General features: G+C 44.5%; 2 protein-coding genes and 1 long non-coding RNA gene across 3 annotated transcripts; 2 read left to right on the top strand and 1 right to left on the bottom strand.

Annotated features, from left to right (window-relative positions):
• Window positions 1-2,782: 2,782 nt before the first annotated feature.
• On the top strand, window positions 2,783-5,063 carry LOC127461913 (zinc finger protein 497-like). Its single transcript, XM_051770119.1, has 3 exons — window positions 2,783-3,115; window positions 4,000-4,078; window positions 4,267-5,063. Exons 2-3 carry the CDS (start codon window positions 4,027-4,029, stop codon window positions 4,656-4,658), a joined length of 444 nt encoding a protein of 147 aa, XP_051626079.1. The 5' UTR covers window positions 2,783-3,115; window positions 4,000-4,026; the 3' UTR covers window positions 4,659-5,063.
• Window positions 4,894-7,972, bottom strand: LOC127461918 (uncharacterized). Its single transcript, XR_007900231.1, has 4 exons — window positions 7,891-7,972; window positions 6,486-6,555; window positions 5,824-5,996; window positions 4,894-5,017 (listed from the first exon to the last, which is right to left on the bottom strand). It is a non-coding gene; the product is annotated as an uncharacterized LOC127461918 (long non-coding RNA).
• Window positions 7,973-9,156: 1,184 nt separating this feature from the next.
• On the top strand, window positions 9,157-19,136 carry LOC127461931 (nucleolar protein 8-like). Its single transcript, XM_051770132.1, has 9 exons — window positions 9,157-9,295; window positions 11,548-13,580; window positions 13,852-13,968; window positions 14,923-15,042; window positions 15,368-15,455; window positions 16,296-16,437; window positions 16,744-16,827; window positions 17,391-17,671; window positions 18,543-19,136. The coding sequence occupies exons 1-9, from the start codon at window positions 9,157-9,159 to the stop codon at window positions 18,713-18,715; spliced, it is 3,177 nt and encodes a 1,058-aa protein (XP_051626092.1). The 3' UTR covers window positions 18,716-19,136.
• The last annotated feature ends 1,544 nt before the right edge of the window (window positions 19,137-20,680 follow it).

The raw sequence follows: 20,680 nt of genomic DNA, 5'->3' as shown, positions 1-20,680 counted from the left end.
CCCAATGGCCACTGGGTTCCAGGAGCCACAGCGGCTGCCGCCGGCGTCTGTGCCCGGAGCCGCCGCTCCCACGGGGCTGCCGCACTCACCGCCGGGGTTGCCGCTCGCGCAGCCGCCGCTCTGCCCCGGCTGCACCGGGACCCGGCACCGCCTCGGGCCTGCGCTGCCGCCTCAGCGGCCACAGGGACACAGCCATGGGGGACCTTTGCTCTGACACTGATGGGGCCTGGCTTTGTTCTGCTTGGGGCTGGGCTTTAGGAAAATTGCTGTTCATTTTCATGCTCCACTGGAACACCTCCTGAATTCCAAAGGTTTCCTAATCCAGGGGAGGGGTTTCTATGGCATCGGAGGTGCCGCCCCCCGGGACACATTGTCAATGAACCATCCAGCTGACTGGGATGGGTGTAAGAGCTGGGGAACACAGGATAATCAGTCATCCCCTGAAAACCTTGGAACATTCCCTGACTGAATCATAACCCAAATGGAACAGTTTGGATACAATTCCCAAACAGTTTGGGAACTCCAGTCATTCCTGACACCAGGATGGAAATTCAGCAGATAACTAAAGCCAGTCCCCTTGGGAGCCCACAACGAGCAGGGCTGAGGGAGGCCCTGGCAGCTCCCCAGCACCTCCCTCTCAGTGGGACACCTCTGGCAGCCTCTCCCAGCTTGGGAACCCTCCAGTTTGCAACACTCCAAAGACCTTTGCTGATGCCCAGGACAATTCTGATCCCCCTCAACAAACACTCCTCCAGCTGTGCCCCTTGTCTGGTGGGAAACACAAAGGGATTTGGGGGAGTGTTTCCCTGACAACCAGGAGAATTTGGGAGAGGGACCTTTCCACACCCAGCTATTGATGTGTCCACACATCTCTGCCTGGGTGTGGGTGTGAATTGACTGTGGTGTGAATGTTGTTATTGTGAATCTATAATTCAGTCACTGTTAAAATTGTAGCAAATGCTATTGAATCACCTGAAAACTGTTCAATTGGTCAATGATTAGGTGCTACTAATGTCTTTTGCCCCCTTATTTTTGGATCCAAAACCTTTGCGTCCTGACCCTCTTGCATCCCAAGGCTCTGTGTAAATCATTCCCTTTCATCAAAAAATATGTATTTTTTGTGACTTTCACTTTAAAATATTCCTCCTTAACTAAACTACAAAACAATTCTAATTAGTTGTTGATGTCTTGAAGACTTGAAGAGAATTAAAGAAAGAAAATTAATTTGTTTTTCAATGTTTTAATGGGTCCCACAGTGTGTTTGGAGTTGCATCAGCTGTCAGTCCAAAATGGATCATGTCAGAACTGGTAAGACTGGGGGGTGAGGAGCAAGAATGATCATACAGAGTCAGTCTGGATCTCCTGAGGAGACATTCAGCATCAAGATCACTTGGAGAACACTTCTATCACCTCTCCTCTGAACTACAAAATTACCCATCATTGAATTAAAAAAAAAATAGAAACCATGAAGACTTGTTTTGAAATTGCCTTGAAGACAATTAAAGGAAGACAAAGAGATCCTGAGGGATTTCTGCATTTTAATGAGCCCCACGGGGTGTTTGCAGCCCAGCCCATGATCCTGAGGTACTGAGAGAAGATTGAAGCAGCTGCTGAAGAAGTCAGAAGCCAAAGTGCAAGTGCCTTGAAGCATTGCTGGGCCCCACTGAGGGCAGGCACTGCCAAAGCCTCCCCAGGGACTCCTTGGAGCAGCTCCTTGGAGGCCAGGAGTGCAGGCAGACAAAGGCTCTGGGCAGGCCCCTGCAATGCTGAGCAAAGCCTGCCTTGGTTTTGTGGAGCACAAAGGCCAAGGCCTGAGCCCCAGGCCCTGGCCCAGCAGATCCTGTCCCTCCCGGCTGGCTCAGGGCTGTTTGGGGGGCACTGGGATGGGAGGGGGAGGAACAACAAAGGCCCAAAACTGGGCAACCCCTGCCAGGCTCCTGAGGGAGGGGCGAGGCAGAACCCAAGTGCAGAACCTGCCAGGCAAGTTGCTTGTGGTGTCCTGAGTGGCAGAGGCAGCTGCCAGAGGCAAGGGGACAAAGGCCTGGGTGCCTTTGGGCCTTGCAGCCCTGCCAGAGCCCTTGGCCATCTCTCCTGCAGGCTGTCCTGCCCTGGCCCTGCTGCTGCTCTGGCCTTGCAGGCTGCACACACCCCTCCTGCTTTCCCACCCCCTCCCAGCAGCATTTCTAGACCCTCCCTGATGTCTCTGCACCAGCTCTGGCTGTTGCCATGTGCACTTGGCCTTCTGAACTTGGATCCTGAGCCCCTGTGCCACAGGACATCCCTGCCAGAGCCCAGGCCCTTCTCCTGGGGGTCACTGCAGAGCTGAGCAGATCCAGGTCACCTCCCATTCCTCTGCCAACCCCCTGGGCCTGCTCTGGGCCCTCCAGGTCCTTGCCCTGCTCCCAGGGGCTGTGGGGGTGCTGAATGGTCAGGGCTTGGGGTTTAGAGCTCAGGGTGGGGAGTAGACAGAACTTTGGGAGGTTTGTTGTTCTGCTGGCAGTGTCTGGTTCATGATTAGGGGAAGAGATTTTTAGGCTGGGTTAGGATTAAAGCTTGGCTTTTCATACTGGTAATACAGGTTTGGGATTGGGGTGGGCACTGGAGGACAAATAAGAGTCTGGAGTTCTGGGTTTGGGCTTTTTCTGGCTTGGAATTAGAGCAGTGGTGTCCTAGTTAGAACAACTGGGACCGATTCATCACTGGATAGGTATAGCCCAAACCTGTGTATTCTATGGCCCTCCATGCCATTTCCCAGAAACTCTTGTCAAGGGGGGGGGGGGGGAGGGCCTGCCTGTGGGGGGATGTTCCTGTCCTCATACCCTTTTATGGAATTCCCCGCTCTGAGCATCCTCATACCCTTTTATGGAATTCCCCACTCTGAGGGAAGGATTGACCATTCCTTTTATGGAATTCCCCGCTCTGTGGGAAGGATTGACCATTCCTGCCTGAACTGGAGAATATATAAACCTGGAGTTTCAGAACTTTTCTACCACTCGTGGGACCCAGAGGAGAGGAAGACTGCAGCTCATCGCTCTCAACCCGACTGAGACCACCACCCTCAACTGGACTGCAATCACCACTTTTGACCAGACTGCAACAGCTCTCCCACCAGCAGGTTTTTTCCCTTCTCCCTTTACTTTGGACTCGGGGGGGAGGGGGGGGCCCAAGGAACACCACTTTGTTCAGGCCCCAGGGTGCTGGGTTATACATTTGGGTTTTGTGGGTTAAGACCAATTGTTAGTTTGTATAATTGTACTTATTGTATTATTTTAATAATTTGTTATTCTGACTTATAATCTCTCCTTTGAGTTGAGTTCATTTCCCCTGCTGGTTAACTTGGGGGGCTGATGGGAAAGGGGTGGGAGGGGTGACTGAGGGGAGAGCAGGAGCGGGGTTGCCGTGGGGGTGCCTCGGTGTCCTCATGCCTTGATTCCTGGAGAGCGAGGGAGGCTGGAGATAGGGAGGAGCTTCGAGAGTCCTGAGAGCCTGGAGAGGGGGGGCACAGAGAAGGGGAAGCCTGGACAGTGGGGACCCCTGGGATCCCCTAGGACAACAAAGTGGAGAACCTGGAGAGGGGGAATTTCTGGGAATGCGGCATCCCGAAGGCGAGAATCAGAGGAGAAGGGACTCTTGGGACCCCCAACACTCTCAGCATCTCTAGGTAGAACCCTCAGCATCCCAGATGGGGGAGACTCTCTGAACCCTAGAGGGGGGAAACCAGAGAAGGGGAAATCTTAGGAGAATTTTTTTGGGCTAATCTTCATATTTTAGAGTATTTTTTAGGTGAATCTCAACTTTTTTCAGTTTGGGGGGGCAGGAGTCTTCTCACTCTTTCGTATAGGCTTTTGCCTGAATCTCGATGATTTGGGGTTTTCTGGGCTGAGTCTTGGTGTTTTGGAGGTTTTTATGGACACAGGATGTCCGGTGAGTTCTAGAGATGGACTTGGGCAGGAGGAACCCCCAAGCCAATGCACTCAGCCCTTGTTTTCCCCCCATCAGGATTTGTCCTTCCCAAAGCTTGGGCGGATGGAGGAGGAGGCTGCGAGGAAGAGGAAGATGCCTTGGGCCCCCCAGGCAGGTGAGGAGGAAGTCAGTGTCCCTTTGGGCGGGTGTTGTGCTGGCTCTGTCAGCCCAGCATGGCCCCGGCTGCAGGACAACCCCGCTGGCGCCGCCGTCCTGCCGGGGCCGGAGTTGGGGGGATGTCCTTGGCCTTCCCTGTGGGCCGGAGGCAAATCCCCTGCCTGTCCTTCTTGCTTCCTGCCCCAGGCCCCGAGCTGAGGAGGGAGAGCCCAGAGGACAAATCCCCCCGTGAGACCCTGGTGGGAGAGGCCGTTTTGAAGGGCTCCCCGGCGCAGGAAGGCAGCGGGGAGGAAAAGGGCCGGAGATCCCCCCGCAGGAGGGGCTCCAAAGCCAGCCCAGGGTGCTCTGAGGAGGAAAGAGCCAGCCTGTGCTGGGAAGGCGGCCGGAGCTTGAGGGGGAGCTCTGAGCTGGTGGTCCCTGAGCAGCCTCCCAGCAGGAAGAAACCCTTCCAGTGCTTGGAATGTGGGAAGAGCTTTAGGTGGATCACCAGCCTCCTCACCCACCAGCACATCCACACTGGGGAACGTCCTTACACCTTTGGGAATGTGGAAAGAGCTTCAGGCAGAGCTCCCATCTGATCCGACACCAGCACATTCACAGTGGGAAACGGCCCTACACGTGTGGGGAATGTGGGAAGAGGTTTCAGACCAGCTGGAATCTCCTCCTGCATGAGCGGACGCACACGGATGAGAGGCCCTTCCGCTGCACCGACTGCGGTTTGCAGATGTAATGAACTGCACCGATATTCTCAGCACAGAAAAGGGTACAAAACTCCTTACTTTTTTCCACTGTTTTCTTGGAATGACTTGTGAACTGAAAACCAGTGAGTTTCATCAGAAAGGACAGATCTGTTTCTAGACTTTCAAGCTGAGCTTTCAGGTCTGATGGAGATTCATGTCCCTTGGATTCTCCCTGCGTTTCTCTTTGGAATGATTTTCTAGAATGGAAAAAGAACAAAATAAAATCAAAAGGGCAAAAGAGCTGGATGTGAGAACAGGTTTTGTCCCACCAGTACAGCAATATCACTAAATAAGAGGCATCTGAAATGTGATCTGATGGTTTCCAGATCAAGATCAGTTTTCAAGAGTCAAACCTCAGTTGGATCATATTGCTGGGAACAGCAAACTACTGAGATTGACACAAACACTTTCTGTTCACTGCCAGGTAGACACAGCCTTTATTACAAATCTGGAGGTGCAAGTGTCCATTTCAAGGAACAGCCAACAAAAATGAGCTAAGATGCCTTTACTCATCTAAATGACTTATTTTATCCATGGATTATACATTTACTATGAAATATCAGTTAAATAATGGCATTTAAAAGCCACAACGTGGCACTTCTTTAGCACATAATGAGTCACACCTCTGCATGTCCCCAACCTCTCTCTTTTTTTCCCTTTTTCCCAAATAAACACCCCCTGAGCTGTTTGACAGGGCACAATGGAAACGTGGCCTTTGCAGCCAACAGCTCTGCAGGGCCCACACAGTAACACCCCTGACATCATGCTCAGACTGCCTTGTAAAGGATAAAGAAAGCAAAACCCTAAAAACCCACAAACCACCAACAGAAGGCAGCAAAGACAGATCAAATATTTATTATTTTCATTTTTTCCTATATAGCCCATTTTCTAAACAAGATCAGCACTGTAAAAATAAGCTTTTGCCTCTGTGTTAGGACTTTCCTTATGCCAAACAATTCTGACACAGAAATACTATTAATGCAATGTGTGAAAAAAGGCATACATTGACTTCAATATCTCCTCCTCAGAAAAAAAGGTGGATTCTTGCTGGATATCTTCGTACTTTTCTGTCAATAGTTTTATTTCTTCTTCCAGTGCCTGGATTTCATCTTCATAAACTTGATAAACGTTGTTGTCCATTTCTCAGAATCAGTGTTACTCCACAAAACAAAATAACTATATTTCTCAGGAACAAACAAACACAGAATTAATTTTTAAAAAATGCAAATGTAACATTAGGCAATTGTTTCTCCTACCTCCCTACTTAAAATGAGACAAATTAATTAGATATTATCAGTTTTGAAAACTGAAAAACTGGTACATACAGGTTTTAAACATCCCAGGGAGCTCTGACACCTACAGTAATTTATACCTCCATAAAGAATTCTGTTTGCTATGGAAGATTAAACTAATATTTGAACCTTGATTCTTAGGAACCAAATTTGACAGGAATTCTTGAAAACAGAATTAAGCTTGCAGTAAAACTGTCCTTAATGCTACAGTGTCCTGTCATCAACTTAACACCTGCTTAAACCCTAGAGAGTCCACCCAAGCTGATGCTACAAGAGCAGAAAAGTCACTTGTTCCGTAATTCTGGATGTAACAAACCTTCCTACAAAACACAACTCACTCAGCTCAAAGCATCACCAGCAGGAGAAATCATACCTTTGGCAAACCTGTGAACACAGGCAGCTCCCAGATAGCAGCAGGGATGGGACAGAGAACTGATCTCTGACTTGACATAGAAAAAGAAAAAAAAAAGGAGAGTTTTCTTCAAAACAGATATTAGCTTTGAAAAAAAAAATCGTAATTTTGTTGCATTGATTCCTCAAAGAATTAATTAAATCCAATCAAAGCTGAAGTAATTTTAAGACACAGATCACTGCACAGCCTCCAAAGATAAAGTTAAATTAGGAATTTAATGGGGTCAAAGGATCTTTAAGGATCTTTTTAACTAATCGTGACTTGATCCAGGAGCAGATGCAGCTGGTTTAAATTTGCTGTAACAGAACAACAAACTGCTCTACAGGTAAAACCCAGTCCTAATCAGATATAAAACCGGGATCCAGCTGTGACCAATTCACCCAGCACTCAGCTGGTGAGATGAGGCACAGCTGTCCCTGACACAGCAGCCTGATCTGCCTTTTGGTTAAACACCAGCAAAGAGGCACAAACTGCAACCATGTTTCACAAATAATTCAAAATAAATAAATCTCAGTGTTCAGGGAAAATAACAATAACCTGACACGTTCAGAGGACTGTAGAGGATATTATGCAGCTTGACACTGATGTATTAATATTTTCAACCAGGAAAAAAACATAAGTTGACTTCATGTGTTCTTAAACCATCCCTACTGTACCTGCAAGATCCACACTAACACTGTTCAATAAAAAGGGATGAGGGGGGAATAGGATTTTGTTGGTTTATTTCGTAAGAAAGAGCATCTGAATAAGACTTATAAGAAAATAACATTAAAACATGTTTTGCACTAGAAACTCAGTGAGTAAATAAAGAATATGCAATTAAAGAATCACCAAGATTGTACCTAATCATGACTGACCCTGACATTTTGAAGCAATTTGGTGCATTAAATGCCAACATGCAACGAATAGAAGTTATCAAGTTTTAACGCACCCTATTAGCTTGGGGGGATTTTTTTTTAACTAGACACAGTGAGGAAAGTTATGGTCATAATAAAGAGCACGGTGGGGAAAAAAGAAAAATATTTCAGCAGCCAGAACTTTACCCCTTTACCCCAGAACTTTTACCCTTTTGCTGACCCCTCTTTTAACAGCAATAACAGGACACACAAACTGCTTACAGCTACTTGAACCAAAGGCTTTCGCCAGGCTGCAGAAGACTTGTTGTGACCGCAAAGAGCTTTAACTCCAGAAAACAAATACCCATTAATTAATTATTTTTAAGTAAATAAAAACTTCTGCAAACAGGCAAACACCTCTCCTCACCCTAAGCATGTGCACGTATATCACACGTGTGGATATACCGCATAAATGTGTATATTTATGCATGCTTGTGCATTGACAGTGCATATTCCACATTGCTACATACCTGCCCGGCTCTGAGAGGGGTCGGCAGGACCCGGCGCTCAGGGAGCGGAGAAAGGAGGACCCGGACTCGGACTCGGACTCGGCTGTGAGGAAGGAGCGGAGGCCCCGAACCCGGACCCGGCTGTGAGGGAGGAGCGGAGCCCTCAGACTCCGACCCGGACCCGGCTGTGAGGGAGGAGCGGAGCCCTCAGACCCCGACCCGGACCCGGCTGCGAGGGAGGAGCGGAGCCCCCGGACCCGGCTGTGAGGGAGGAGCGGAGCCCCCGAACCCGGACCCGGCTGTGAGGGAGGAGCGGAGCCCTCAGACCCCGACCCGGACCCGGCTGTGAGGGAGGAGCGGAGCCCCGAACCCGGACTCGGCTCTGAGGGGGCGCGAGCACCACCCGGACCCAGCGCGCGCTGCCCGCGCCTTTCAAACCGCGCGCCCGGGCGCTACCACAGCTCCTCCCCGAGCGGGGGGCGGGGCACCGGCCGCGCCTTCCTCCCCGCTCCTTCTGAAACGACGGAGCCGCTGGGGGCCCGGTTTCAGAGTCCCGTACTAGAGACAAAAGGCAAAAACGTTACTTTGAGAGCCGTTCGCTTGTTTAGGTTAATTTCCGCTCGCGTATTTGCGGAAAACGCCCCCGGCTTTTCCTCCCGGTTGGTTACGCCCAAAGCGTCCGCAGTCAGAGGGCCCAGCCCATGTGTCCCCACCATAACTTGACCGGCCGGAAACATGAAGCTTGTCAGAGTGCGGTTGCCCGGGGAAGCGGAACCCTTTTTTCCCGCGTGAGGGGCGCTGGGGGGAAGGTAAATTGAGTGGCGCCGCGAGGAGCGCACATGGCAGCGGTGAGGGAGCGCGGGGGGAGCCGCGGGGGCGGCGGGACCGGGACCGGGACCGGGACCCCTTGGGCGGGGGAGCCCTCAGCCGGGGGTCCATCGGCATCTCCTATGAGTATAGTCGGGTCTGTGGGTCTCGCCTCACCCTCAGAGAACGCTTGGGTTATATCGTAAAGAACCGCTTACAATTATCGCGCACCCAGTGATGTGGTTAAAGGTTTGTGAAGCAGTAACCCGAAACCCTGGTGAGTGCAGCAGCACAGGGTTTGCAGAGCAAAGCAGGGAGCGCCGTCGCCGTGAGGTTCCTCGTGGCTTTCGGGGGGGATGATTTGTCCGTAATTTTTCATCCCATTGGCGGTAACCCCGCAGTGCCGCTGTCACTGAGCTGTTGTTGTCTCCCTGCAGGAAAGCAGTGTGTGTTCCCGGAGGGATACTTTGGTTTCTCGGCATGGACAAGGAGCAGGTTTCCAAACGTTTGTATGTTGGGGGGCTTGGCCACACGGTTTCCAAAGCTGAACTGGAAGAAAGATTTGGCAAATTTGGGCGTGTTTCGGATGCAGAGATTATTACCAGGAAAGATGATGAGGGTAATGGTTTTACTTCATCCTTTATAAGTTCATTGCTTTTCACTTTGAAGTGCGAAATGGAATGTTTGCTCCAGAGACACTTTAATTTTCAGGAAATAGCTTCATTTTCAGTTTTAAAGGAAACACTGAAATGATGTGGAAATTAACTGGATGTTTCTTATTGATCAGGGAACCCTATGAAGACTTTTGCTTACGTCACTGTCAGCATTTCGGATGCAGATCTTAGGAAGTGTAAGCACATCTTTTTATTTTTCACTTATTTATGTTTTTGAGCCAAGTTGCATTGCTGATAATGCATGTAATGTTGTCACATCAGGGTGTGGTCGAGGCAGAGCTTGTTTCAATCTGTTTTATTAATTCTACTTAAAGGAGCAGTTTTAGGGGTACCTTTCAGACACAGACTTTAACCAGGTGGGCAGTGAGGTGTAAGATGCTGAAGAAACCTCAGCCTGGCATAGAAGGAGGTGTAGGGAAGTCTGGGCTATGCTTTTTTAATGTAGAAAATAGTCATTTCCCATCTCTTTGTTTTGCAGGCATGTCAGTTCTAAATAAAACAAAATGGAAAGGGGGAACACTGCAAATCGAGTTGACCAAAGAAAGCTTTTTGCACAGGTAAAAATCAGGCTTTAAAAATATATATTGTTGCTCAGTCTTTTTCGGTTTATCTGTTTACATTATGATAATAACATTATATATTATTTCATCTTCTACACTCCTTTACAGTTTCGATAGACACTGGTGGAGTGTTGATGCACATTTGATGCTGCAACATGATTTAGATCCTTATTCCCTTAAAGGGAATGTCAGGATGTTAAGTCCTTGAGCAGTGAGTGGTTGCTGTTCCATGGGAGGGGGTCCCTGCCAGCTCTAATTTAGCACATGGGCTTTGGCCCAGCACTGCTTTTCAGGCAGGATGTACTTTTTGGTGCAGGCTTGCCACAGAGAGGGAGGAAGCAAAGCTGCAGAAAGAAAAGCCACAGAGGAATAACCAAACCTGTCTGTTGGAATCACTGAAAAAGACTGGAGTTGTGGACTTCCACATGAAAGCAGTACCAGGTACAGAGGTGCCAGAGCACAAGGTATGGTGGGGTAGATGGGTGAGAGAGTTAAACCAGCAGAAAGCAAGCTCAGTGCATCTAAATTTATGCCAAATCTCTATGCCTTGTGTGAAGAATCTTAATTATTAAGGGTGACAGTCCAAACTGTGAAAAATAGGCTGAAGAAATACCTTATGTGGAGACAAGGAGAAGGCTCCTGTCCTTCTTTGTAATGACATAATCCTGATCCCACTGTCCTCTCATCATGTTAAATTAGGAAGTGCTTTGTTCCTCATGTATGTTGGGAATTTACATAAGTATATAGTATAATATACATTCATGTCACCCTTAAAAGCTTGTAAGGAGAATATGTGATTTATTTTTATACAGCATTTAATTATTTTGATGGCTGGGCTGTCAGGAACTACTCTCTGTGCTTCAGCACATTCAGGGTCAGGGTCTGCACAAGCTTGCAAGAGTAAGAATAAAATCACTAAACATGCAAATTAAGGCAAGAAGAATTATATTTTCTACAAAGTTTCCAAAATTATTTGCTAAGCACAGAATGGTTTTGAAGGGATTTTTGGTTTTGGTGGGAAAGGGGAAGAGAGCAAAATAATAGTGATTCTGTCTGTTAATTCATAATTCATTCACTGTTAATTCATAATCCAGAAGCCATATATTAGAAATAGTAGTTGTAAAGTAAAGAAAGTTACTTCTTTATTATCACTCTTTATTTGCAGGTTGTAGAAATTTGGTTTTTTGGTTGGTTTTGGTTTGTTTTCTTTTTGAGAAGGAAGCTGGCTAAGGTGCACAGTACAATCATATCTCACTTAACAAAGTAAACAGAATTGGTCACAGATGGTTCTATATTAGTGGTTTTGTTACCCAAGAATAAACATCCTATTCTATTACAGGGTCACTTCCACTCTTTCTTTGTTTAACACTGATTATTTTTCTTTTCTTTTAGAAGTGGGTTGTTGGTAAATTCGGCAGAGTCTTGCCTGTCCTGCACCTGAGGAATCAGCAAAAAAGTAAAATATCCTTTTCCTATTGTTTGGGCACAGGCACAGTTCCCTTCCTCATTTTGTCATGTGGAGAAACAGTTGCTGAACAGTCTTAATTTTGACTGCTGTGTCAGACTTCATTTACTGAATCCTCCAAGTAAATCTCACAGTAATTGGTGTGGTTTGGCTGAGTTTCTTTCACTGCAAGTCAGTGGCTTAAAGGCACCAGACAACAAAGACTCCTTGTTGTCCTTTCACACCGAATCCAGCCTGTCCATAAAGACTCCACTCTGCTTGCTGGAGGAATCCTGTTGTTTTACTTCCTTAACTCAGACCCACATTGTGAAATATGACCCCTCCAAGTACTGCCATAACCTGAGGAAGCTGGAGCCAGACCTGGCACAGGCAGCTCCTGTGGCTGAGCTCACCTGGCACTTGGAAGGGGGAGATGCCAGTGCCAGCAGGAAGCGACCAGCAGAGTTCCCTGGGATGAAGAAACCCCGGAAAAAACTGAGGCAACTGGGCAGGGAGGCCCTGAATGGAGCAGCAGTTCTGTCCTCTGGGGGCCAGGCCCATCCAAACCACCCCAGCTCAGCACAGCTCGGTCAAAGAGCACAACCCAGAGCAGGTGACAAGTCTAAATTGCCTCCATCGAGGAGTCTGGAGGGTGAAACACCAGGGAGAGGTTTATTGGCACATCAAAGCAATGTTAATGGAGTGGCAGCTCAGAGTGGTTCTGACAGTGAGGTTGATTCTGAAGAGGAGATCAGAGCAATGGTGAAGGAAGAGAAAGAAAAACAGCAAGCGAGGAATGTTGAGAGTGAAAGTGACCCCCTGGAAGTTGTTGGGGATGATTTTGAATTAAAATACAGTAGTCACTGGTCCTTATGCAATCCAGATACCATGAAGAAACCTATCAAAGGAAGTTACAAAGAGACCATGGAACATGATAATGGTTATGATTCAGCAGATACGGATGAAATTATTGCTGAAAGTAAAACTCCAGATCCAAACAGCAGCAAAACTACAAGGTTAGAAGATTCTAAACAGGTGGAGGTGAAAAATAAAGAAATATTAACTAACAAAAAAAGCAGTTTGGCAAATGACTCCTCACTGAAAACTCGAAATGTAAAAGAAGAACACATTGAAAGAAAGGGGAAAACTAAAAAATCCAAAATTGCTGCCTCACAGAGTTCAGCAGAGACAAGTGATAGTGAGAGCTCTTACTCAGAGTCTGAGCAAGGGGAGTCTGAAGCCAGTTCTGATTATGAGTCCATGATGCAAAACTGTTACCGCTTAGACCTTTCCTTAGATGACTTAAAAGCACTGGCTGCCAAAAGCACTGGGACACCTGCAGAGGAACCAGATGGTGCACAGGGTTCTGGTCTGTCCAGTGCTGAAGAAAATCCTAAGGGTAATGTAAATAAACCTAAACTTTCTAATTTTCACCCTGCAGTTAAAAAAAATAGCATCTGTCCTGAAGATGTGCTGGCTGATATTTTAGCAGGGGAGGAGAAGGAGGAAAGCTCCAAGGGGCAAAATAATTCACGTTTGAAGTATCGGCCCTTCAGGGGAATGGGGTCCCTTGGTGTAAAAGAGGCAACCAAGGACAGCACTGGGTTAAAGAAGGGGTCTGTAGGAAGTTTAGGACTGGAAGCTTGTGTGTCTCATTCTGGGGAGGAGTCATCTAAAAGACAGCCCAGGAACCTTCCATTCTGTTCACTTGAAGCCAGCAGTGAAGAGACACAAAACGTGCCTTGTGAGCAGCACGAGGCACTGTCAGGTGCTGCCTCCTTGGCAGAGCAGAGACATCAGCCTGTTCCCAGGCCACGTTTACAAGGGAAGAACAAGGATGGGAATTCTCTACAAGCCCAGAGTTCAGAGCAGGGAGCTGCCTGTGCCAGCCCTGCTCAGAGTGACAGTGGGAGCAGTGACGGGGACAGTGACGCCTCAGGGGCCCACAAACACGTGAAACGGCAACAGAAGAGCCCAAAACTACTTTCCAAAAAGTTGAAGAGGAATGCAAGCAATAAAAATGCAGAATGTGAAGCTAATGCATGTGAGAATGGGAAGGCAAGCCTTCTGGAAGATAAGGAGCTTTGTCTTCATGCTGCTGCCTCAAAGGGACCTACAAGAGATAAACAAGTGCAGGACAACCAGAGGAGGCTGGCGGCTCTGGAGGAGAGGCACAGGGAGAGAGAACTGCAGAAGAAACTCATCCAAGGAGCTCTTTCAAACCTGGTAATTACACTCAGAACCTCTATCTGAATAGTCCACAGTACAAGGGAAAGGGTAAATAAGATGTGTGGATTAAGATTTTTAAAGATGGCATTCTGGATTTTCTGATGCACTGCCAGTTTGGAGCGTACACAAAGTGGTGCATGCCTAATCCCTGGAATGCCTCTAGAGTTGCAAGAGGAATAGCAGGTGTCATGGAAATGCCTTTTAGATACTTCTGTATGACTGCAGCAAGTATTTGCTATGTTTGACTTGCCATTTCACCCTTTCCTAGGATAGCCAGGCAGCAGGGAAGCACAAACACATCGTATTCGATTCAGATGTGGAAAATGAGGCTGAAGTGGGTGAGACGTTGAAAAAAGATGGAAGTTTGGGAAATATGCATGGAGAAGTAAGTGTTATTAGGAAAAAGACCTGTATGACTATGCCTTTTATTCTGAAGACTGTATTTTATCATAGTGAAGTGTCAGAAAAAAGTAGGTAAGCTTTGAATTAACATGAATGATTCCTCTTTTTGTAACATCAGACAGGTTTGAAAGAATTTAACTGTCTATCTGATAAAGCTTGAGAGCTTGGAGAATTTGTAAGGAGATTGAGATTTGTATAAAAGATATTCTAACTTCAGAAGAAAAAGAATGTTTGTGTAATTAGTTTTGAAATTCCTCTGCTTTTAGTCAAAGGAAGGTGAAGAGTTTTGGCTTGAGCAGAATGGAACTACTCTGCTCTTTCCAGCACTGGACAAACAATCTGATGCAGTATCTTGTTTTTAAAGTGATGTTGAGCTCCAAAGAAGCTGTGTGCTGCTGCTTCTTTACTCTGATTTAGCAGATTCTTCAGGGTTTTACTCCCATGGTTTCAGTACAATTAAATACTTTTGTTTTTTCTGGAATAGAACTTCTTGTATATCACATTTTTTAGTCACATCTCTACTAAAGCTTTAAACCACTGGGTTTGCTTTTGTTGGGTTTTTTCCTCATAAAGGTAGTAAGATTGGGGCCATTCTCATGATTTAATTAGCCATTGATATTTTTAAATTGATCTCCCTTGACATAATCAGGGAGATTTTTATACTTAAGTATCTCATATTGTAAAACCTGAGTTACCCTTTAGATGGGAATTCTGCCTGTGGTAAAACTTCACAGTCATGATTATAAACCAGAATTCACAAGGTGTGTATGCAGGATAAGATCTGAAGCACGTGGATCAGTGAGTTGGTTGTGCAGGAAATCCACTTTTTCAGGTAGACTGGAAAGCACACAAACAAAGTTGGTACTGATTTATACCCTCAGACCTATGTGAACAGCTCATTTTCTGTTGTGTTTTTTTTTCTTTTTGTTTAACAAAGGATAAATCTGCTCCCAAAGCTTCAGGCAAACTGTTTGACAGCAGTGAGGACGAGCAGGACGACACGGACAATGAGCGATTCAAAATTAAGCCCCAGTTTGAAGGCAAGGCTGGGGAAAAAGTGAGTGAACCCATTGCTGGAACTGAGTTCTCCTTCTTCTAAGTCTCTGTAAGGCCACTTCAGAAGAACATAACTTGTAGGCTTGTATTACTGCTGAATATGATTGTTATGAACATAAAATAGAGTTCCCTTAAATAGGGGAAGGAGCAGCCACGGAGGAAATAACGTGTGGTGCCGTCTTTGTATGCAAAGAAATTTCTGGAAAAGGCCTCAGGAGCTGAAGGTTATTAGTATGTTACCATTAATTATAGTAAAAAAAAAAAAGTTATAGAATGTTGCTGATTTCCTGCTCCAGTGCTTAAGAGCATCTGCTTCTCTTGTTTAGCTCCTGAAGCTGCAATCCCGATTTGGCACCGACGAAAGATTCCGCATGGACGCTCGGTTCCTGGAGAGTGACAGTGAGGAGGAGGAAGGTAAACCTGGCCATATTTCCTGGGGGTAGTGGAACCATGTCATGGAGCTTCAATTTTTGAAGCAGCTCCTGGAGTGCTTTTGCTTCTTTGGTGATTCTTTAAAGAACACAGCCCAACTCTGCTGTGACTGTGCACAGTAAATGCTGGTGGCTGGGTCTTTTAAAGGACTGTGTTGCAAAAGTATTTGTAACAGCTGAGGGGTGTGTGGCTGATAAATCAACTTTTGAAAACAGCTTTTAGTGCAGCATTATACAGATTGTGTTTATCCACATGGAAAAACAGTGGTGACTTAGTAAATTCACCTTTTTGACCATTACATTCATTTAAGCTGTTTTGTAGCCATCCTGCAGTCTGTGGCAGATTTGGCAGCCTTAGAAAGGTTTATTTTTTAATTTAACAGCAGAAAGCAGAAACACTGATAAAGGGGAAAAAAACCTAAATATCCCCCTGCCCCCAAAAAAGGAAAATTTTAACCCAGTTGTCAAGATTCACAATTTCTTTCTGAAACTTAAATTTTTGCCTGGTTCTGCTACTCCCTTCATTGCTTTAATGTGATCTTCTCTAGAGCATCAGTCAGTGGCAGAGTAGTTGCACAGTTATGAGGTATAAGCAGGGAACAAGTTAAATAACTGATCTGACTTTCATGTGAAATAGATACCCATGACTGTTGTAATCAAAGATTTTCTACAGTGCAAGGGAAAAGGCCTCTAAGTAGCTTTAAGATGAACAAAGTGATGTGTTTTGATGGATGTGAGCTCTTCTAGTACTGTAGTGATATTATGCATCAAATATTACAGGCTTAGCAGGGAAAATGTAATGTATTTATTGTTCTCTTAGCAGAGACAAAGAGCTTGAAGGCAGATGAGGAAGAGGAGCTTGCTGCAGAGAAAAAGAAAAATCTGCAAATACTGGGAAGCCTCTTGAACATCAACCTGGAACAGCCTAAGCCAAATAAAACAGCCACAAGTGCCAAGAAATTCAAGTATGACTCATCCACCATCAGCAAAGGAGTTTTAGGGAGGCTTAATTTTTGCCACTGTTCCCTAACTAAAATTTCTGCCTAATTGGCTGAGAAAAGTAATTCCTTCCTTGTCTGTATTTGAAGTCAGTATTTAATGCACTTTCTCAGTCACTGACTGCTTAGCAGGTATTTTCTAAATGCCAGTTACATTTTGGAGGTTTTCTGGTAAAGAACTCGATGTGAATTTGGATCCTGCTGTAGAGGTTTGGGGTGGCTTTCAGTTGGGCCTTCAGAATGTCTCATGGCTTTTCCTTCCTGTTTTCACAGAGATATCAATGCCCTTCGTTATGATCCCACAAGAGAGGACCATGCAGTTTTTGAAAGGAAGCCAAGTGCTGCAGAAAAGGAGAGGTAATATTGCAGCTTGGTAGCTATAGTTGTGATGTTTCTTCCTGTGCAGAGATGGTTTTAGCAGCAGACTGAGTTTGAAACTATGCACACTACTGTTTTTTCTTTAGTTCTCTCTGTGATTGCTAAAATGAACATACAGCAGGAATTGTGAGCACTAAAACCAACCTGTAATGTTGTCTTTTCTTGCTAGTCCATCTACCCTCTGTGTGCCATTTCCTGTCCTCACTGAAGGTGAGAAAGGTCAAGTCATGGACTTGAAGATTTGCAAATCTGTGAGAAGAGCATATTAGCTCTTAACATTTCTCTTGCCAGAAAAGAAATCTGTTCTATATATCATCATTTAGTATCACATACTAAGTGAAAACTCCCTTAAGGATGTGGCTCATTAAAAAGGAGGCTTGTTCCTGCCTTTAGAATCAAACCTCAGATGTTTCCCCCCCAATGCTTACCCTTAAAAGTGAACTCATCAGTGTGCTTGGAGAAGTTTAGGAAAACATTGAGGGCTCTGTTTTCTTTTAAAAACAGATGTGTTATGTTCCTGCCCTTGAACAATCTCATTTCAGTAAAGTTAAAGGGAAGAAGAAGAAGAAGGAGGAGAGTGAGAAACCGCCTCAAGTATCTGAGAAAATCTATTATGATATTGCTGCTGATTTCAAAGACTTGTTTGGATCCTCGAAGAACAAATCAGAAAGAAAGGAGGAAATACCCTGGGACAAGGATGATGCAGAGGACTGTGCCTCACCTGACCATTTGGGACCTACATCTGGGAATGATGCAGCTCAGGAGCCAAGTGGCTTCAAGTTTTCCTTCTTTGGAGACACAGAGAAGTCGAGCGTAAAAGAAGGTAAGAGCAGAACACGCCCAACAGTGCCATTTGTAGTGGGTCAGTTGTGTCAGGCACTGCAGAGGGATATGGTGCACAGAAATTCTGAATCCAGGGGATTTTCAGAGGCCAGAGTCAGTAATGAGGCAGAATCAGTATGGTCTTCACTTACTCTTGCCAAGATGCACTTTTAGCTTCCATCCCTGAGAGGGATGTTTGGAGAAAGAACAGTTGTTTAATTGGTTTTTTGAACAGTCATGGAAAAGCTTGTTGCCATCCACTAAAGTTCTGAAACAGGGGGAAAAGGTGATCTACAAGTCAAATCAAGTTCCGTGTAACCCAACGAGATTTTAAGTAAAACGTGTGTTAATGTAGTAGTATGAGCAAAAGAAAATCTTAGAGTTGACCCCAAGAACACTCCAGAACACTTTATTGTTTACCTAATTTTACTATTGTACCTTTAGAAAATTGAAACTGAGTGACACATGATTATTGGGATGTCCTAAACTAAGATGAAATTGTTATGCAGTCAAGATTAAAAAGTGCTAAATCAAGTCAGTTAGTGAGGCAGGAAATAAATTAAACCATGTGAAGTTAACTGAAATATTAAAAGAAAAAAAAACACACAAAAAACCCAAGGTCCCCACATTTCTGCTGACTTCAGTGTCTTCTGAATGCAGTAAAAAGCTTTCAGAATACATAAGAGGTCCCTAGAACAAAGTGGAAAATACCTGAGCAGAGATGTAGTTCAGAAAACCTGGGAGGGGAGGTTTCTCTCCTTCTTAAACCTGCCTTTTCCAGTGTAAGTATGTCACTTGGAAGTAGGATTTTTTTACTGGCAAGTAGAAGAATAATCTGCTTTTTTTTCTTTTTAATTGTAATATTATTGCAGAGCCCTACATACTTGAAACAATAAAACCTGTAAAAGTCACATGGCAAGAAGATCCACGTTTCCAAGACAGCAGTTCTGAGGGTGATGATGAGCCAGAGGCATCAGAAGTTGAAAAGGACCAAGAAATGCAAGTTACAGTTGTGTTTGTTGTCTACTTGGTTGTAGTACTTTGATGCTGTGAGAATATTGATAGCAGCACCCAGGTCATGGGAAACTGAGATCTTTGTGTCACACCTCTGAGCAGTGGAAGTTGTCTTGGAAAACCATTCCTTGCTGCACAGAGTGTGATAGTCAAAAATCCCAACAGCCCCTTTGTCATGCTGAGTATAAAAACATAAAAGCTGAGTTTCTGGTTGAACACCTGAGAAATTAGCTGGGTAATTTTGGTTTGACCCAAACCAATTTTGGTTTGGCTAAAACTCAAAGTAAGTTTTCTTTTAAAAAATGGTTTTGTTTTGGTTTTTTTTTTTATAGACAGCCATATTTGGTTACTGTGGAGTAATGTTCTTGGATGCATTCTCTTTCTCTGAAGCTTTAACTTGTGTTAGTGGAATTTGATGGTAACTTTTGTGATGGTAAAATTCCCCTGTGTTTGTCCAGGTTTATTTCTTTGCCACACAGAGAAAGTATAAGATTTTTCTTCTTCTCCAAAGATGATGAATGACTGAGAGGTACAACAGAACTTATTCACTGTCACTCCTTTTTTTTTTCTTTTAACTCATACTGAAATTCAGTGAGGAAAAGATACTGCCTAGTTATTTGTTTTGTAACACAGATGAGAGGTTTAAGAAAAAAAAATAAATTGCCAATTTCTGTCGTTACTTGTGGTCTGAATTGTGGTAGAATCCCATGAGAAAGTTCTGGTAAAATAAATGCTGAATATCTGTCTTGCTTTCCTTTTTTTCAGATAATTGCCTAATATGTGGCTGGTCTTTCAGGCCTTACCAAAAAAAAAAAATCACTTGACAAGTTATCTGGACATTTTGGACCCTTTCAGGCATATATGTGATCTTTAACTTTCTCTTGTCTTTCTGGTGTTACTGTTAGAAATGCTGAATATTCTTATTAGCCACATATGCCCATGTGGTTCTCAGTCCTAATTAATCTGGGGGGTTATTTTGTATGAATATAGTGAGTTTTTTATTTAAAACCAAACCAAACACCACACCCCCAAACACCACAAAAACAATTGCTTGTGATGTTTTATGCACTAAATTATCAGGACAGCCTCAAATAATGTTTGTTTCTTGAGACATATTAGGTAACTATCATTAAATATGTTGCTGTGTTAGTACAGTTACTGCACTGCAATCTTCCAGAAGTGTTTAACCATATTAATTTGTTCTTTTTTGTGCAGAGGGCCCTAAGTTATTTTGTAGATCAGTAGATCTCAGTGAAGAAAAAGATGGTTGGGAAGACAGACGTAGATTATTGCTTGAGGTGAGTATTTAACAGCTGTGGCTGAAAGCTGAGCATGAGGAGGGAACACGGCTGCTTATTTGCATAAAAACATAATTCAGGACCTCTAGAAAGGCTTGAAATTTTGTAATTACCAAGGAACTAAACTTTTTTAGTATAAAAGTGAGTATAACACCATGTTAGGATGTCCAGTCAGGCAAATTACTGAATCTCTGCGTTGTACAGGACCAGTTACTTAACTGTATGTTAAAAAAGTGTTTGAGACAAATAGGTGAATTCAGAGACTTGTATTATTCATTATTATTTTAGTCATAATATTATATTTTAAATATTTTCAGGAATGCCGGAAGAAGCACAAGGATGCAAAAAGAAAAGTGAAAGCAAAACAACAAATATTTTTTACCTTCCTGATCAGAAATGTTTCATGTTTCATCTCTGAAGAAGTTGCAAAACAATGTTACTTTCAAAATACTTCCAGAAATCTAGTGGGAAATAATAATTTTGGCAAAAACTACTCAGACTTTGTTTCTACATAGTAACATGTTTATTCTGTCAGTTCAAGGTTTGTACCAAGGTCTGGGGATTTGTATGTGTGTGTACATATATATATATATATACACACACATATATATGTATATGTATATATATATACACACATATATATATACATATATATATGTATATGTATATATATACACATATATGTACATGTATATATA

The sequence above is a fragment of the Manacus candei genome, unplaced genomic scaffold, assembly GCF_025592945.1.
Source record: "Manacus candei isolate 608988 ecotype Guabito, Panama unplaced genomic scaffold, ASM2559294v1 h1tg000115l, whole genome shotgun sequence".
Classification (NCBI taxonomy): domain Eukaryota; kingdom Metazoa; phylum Chordata; class Aves; order Passeriformes; family Pipridae; genus Manacus; species Manacus candei.
This window is presented reverse-complemented; position numbering and strand designations above follow the sequence as displayed.

Bases quoted from the DNA above. Each gene is read 5' to 3' on its own strand.
- LOC127461913 (XM_051770119.1), top strand. From the start codon at position 4,027: ATGGAGGAGGAGGCTGCGAGGAAGAGGAAGATGCCTTGGGCCCCCCAG. The intron at 4,079-4,266 runs GTGAGGAGGAAG...TTCCTGCCCCAG, and splicing joins GCCTTGGGCCCCCCAGGCAG to GCCCCGAGCTGAGGAGGGAG.
- LOC127461931 (XM_051770132.1), top strand. From the start codon at position 9,157: ATGGACAAGGAGCAGGTTTCCAAACGTTTGTATGTTGGGGGGCTTGGC. The intron at 13,581-13,851 runs GTAATTACACTC...ACCCTTTCCTAG, and splicing joins AAGGAGCTCTTTCAAACCTG to GATAGCCAGGCAGCAGGGAA. The intron at 15,456-16,295 runs GTAAACCTGGCC...TTCTCTTAGCAG, and splicing joins TGACAGTGAGGAGGAGGAAG to AGACAAAGAGCTTGAAGGCA.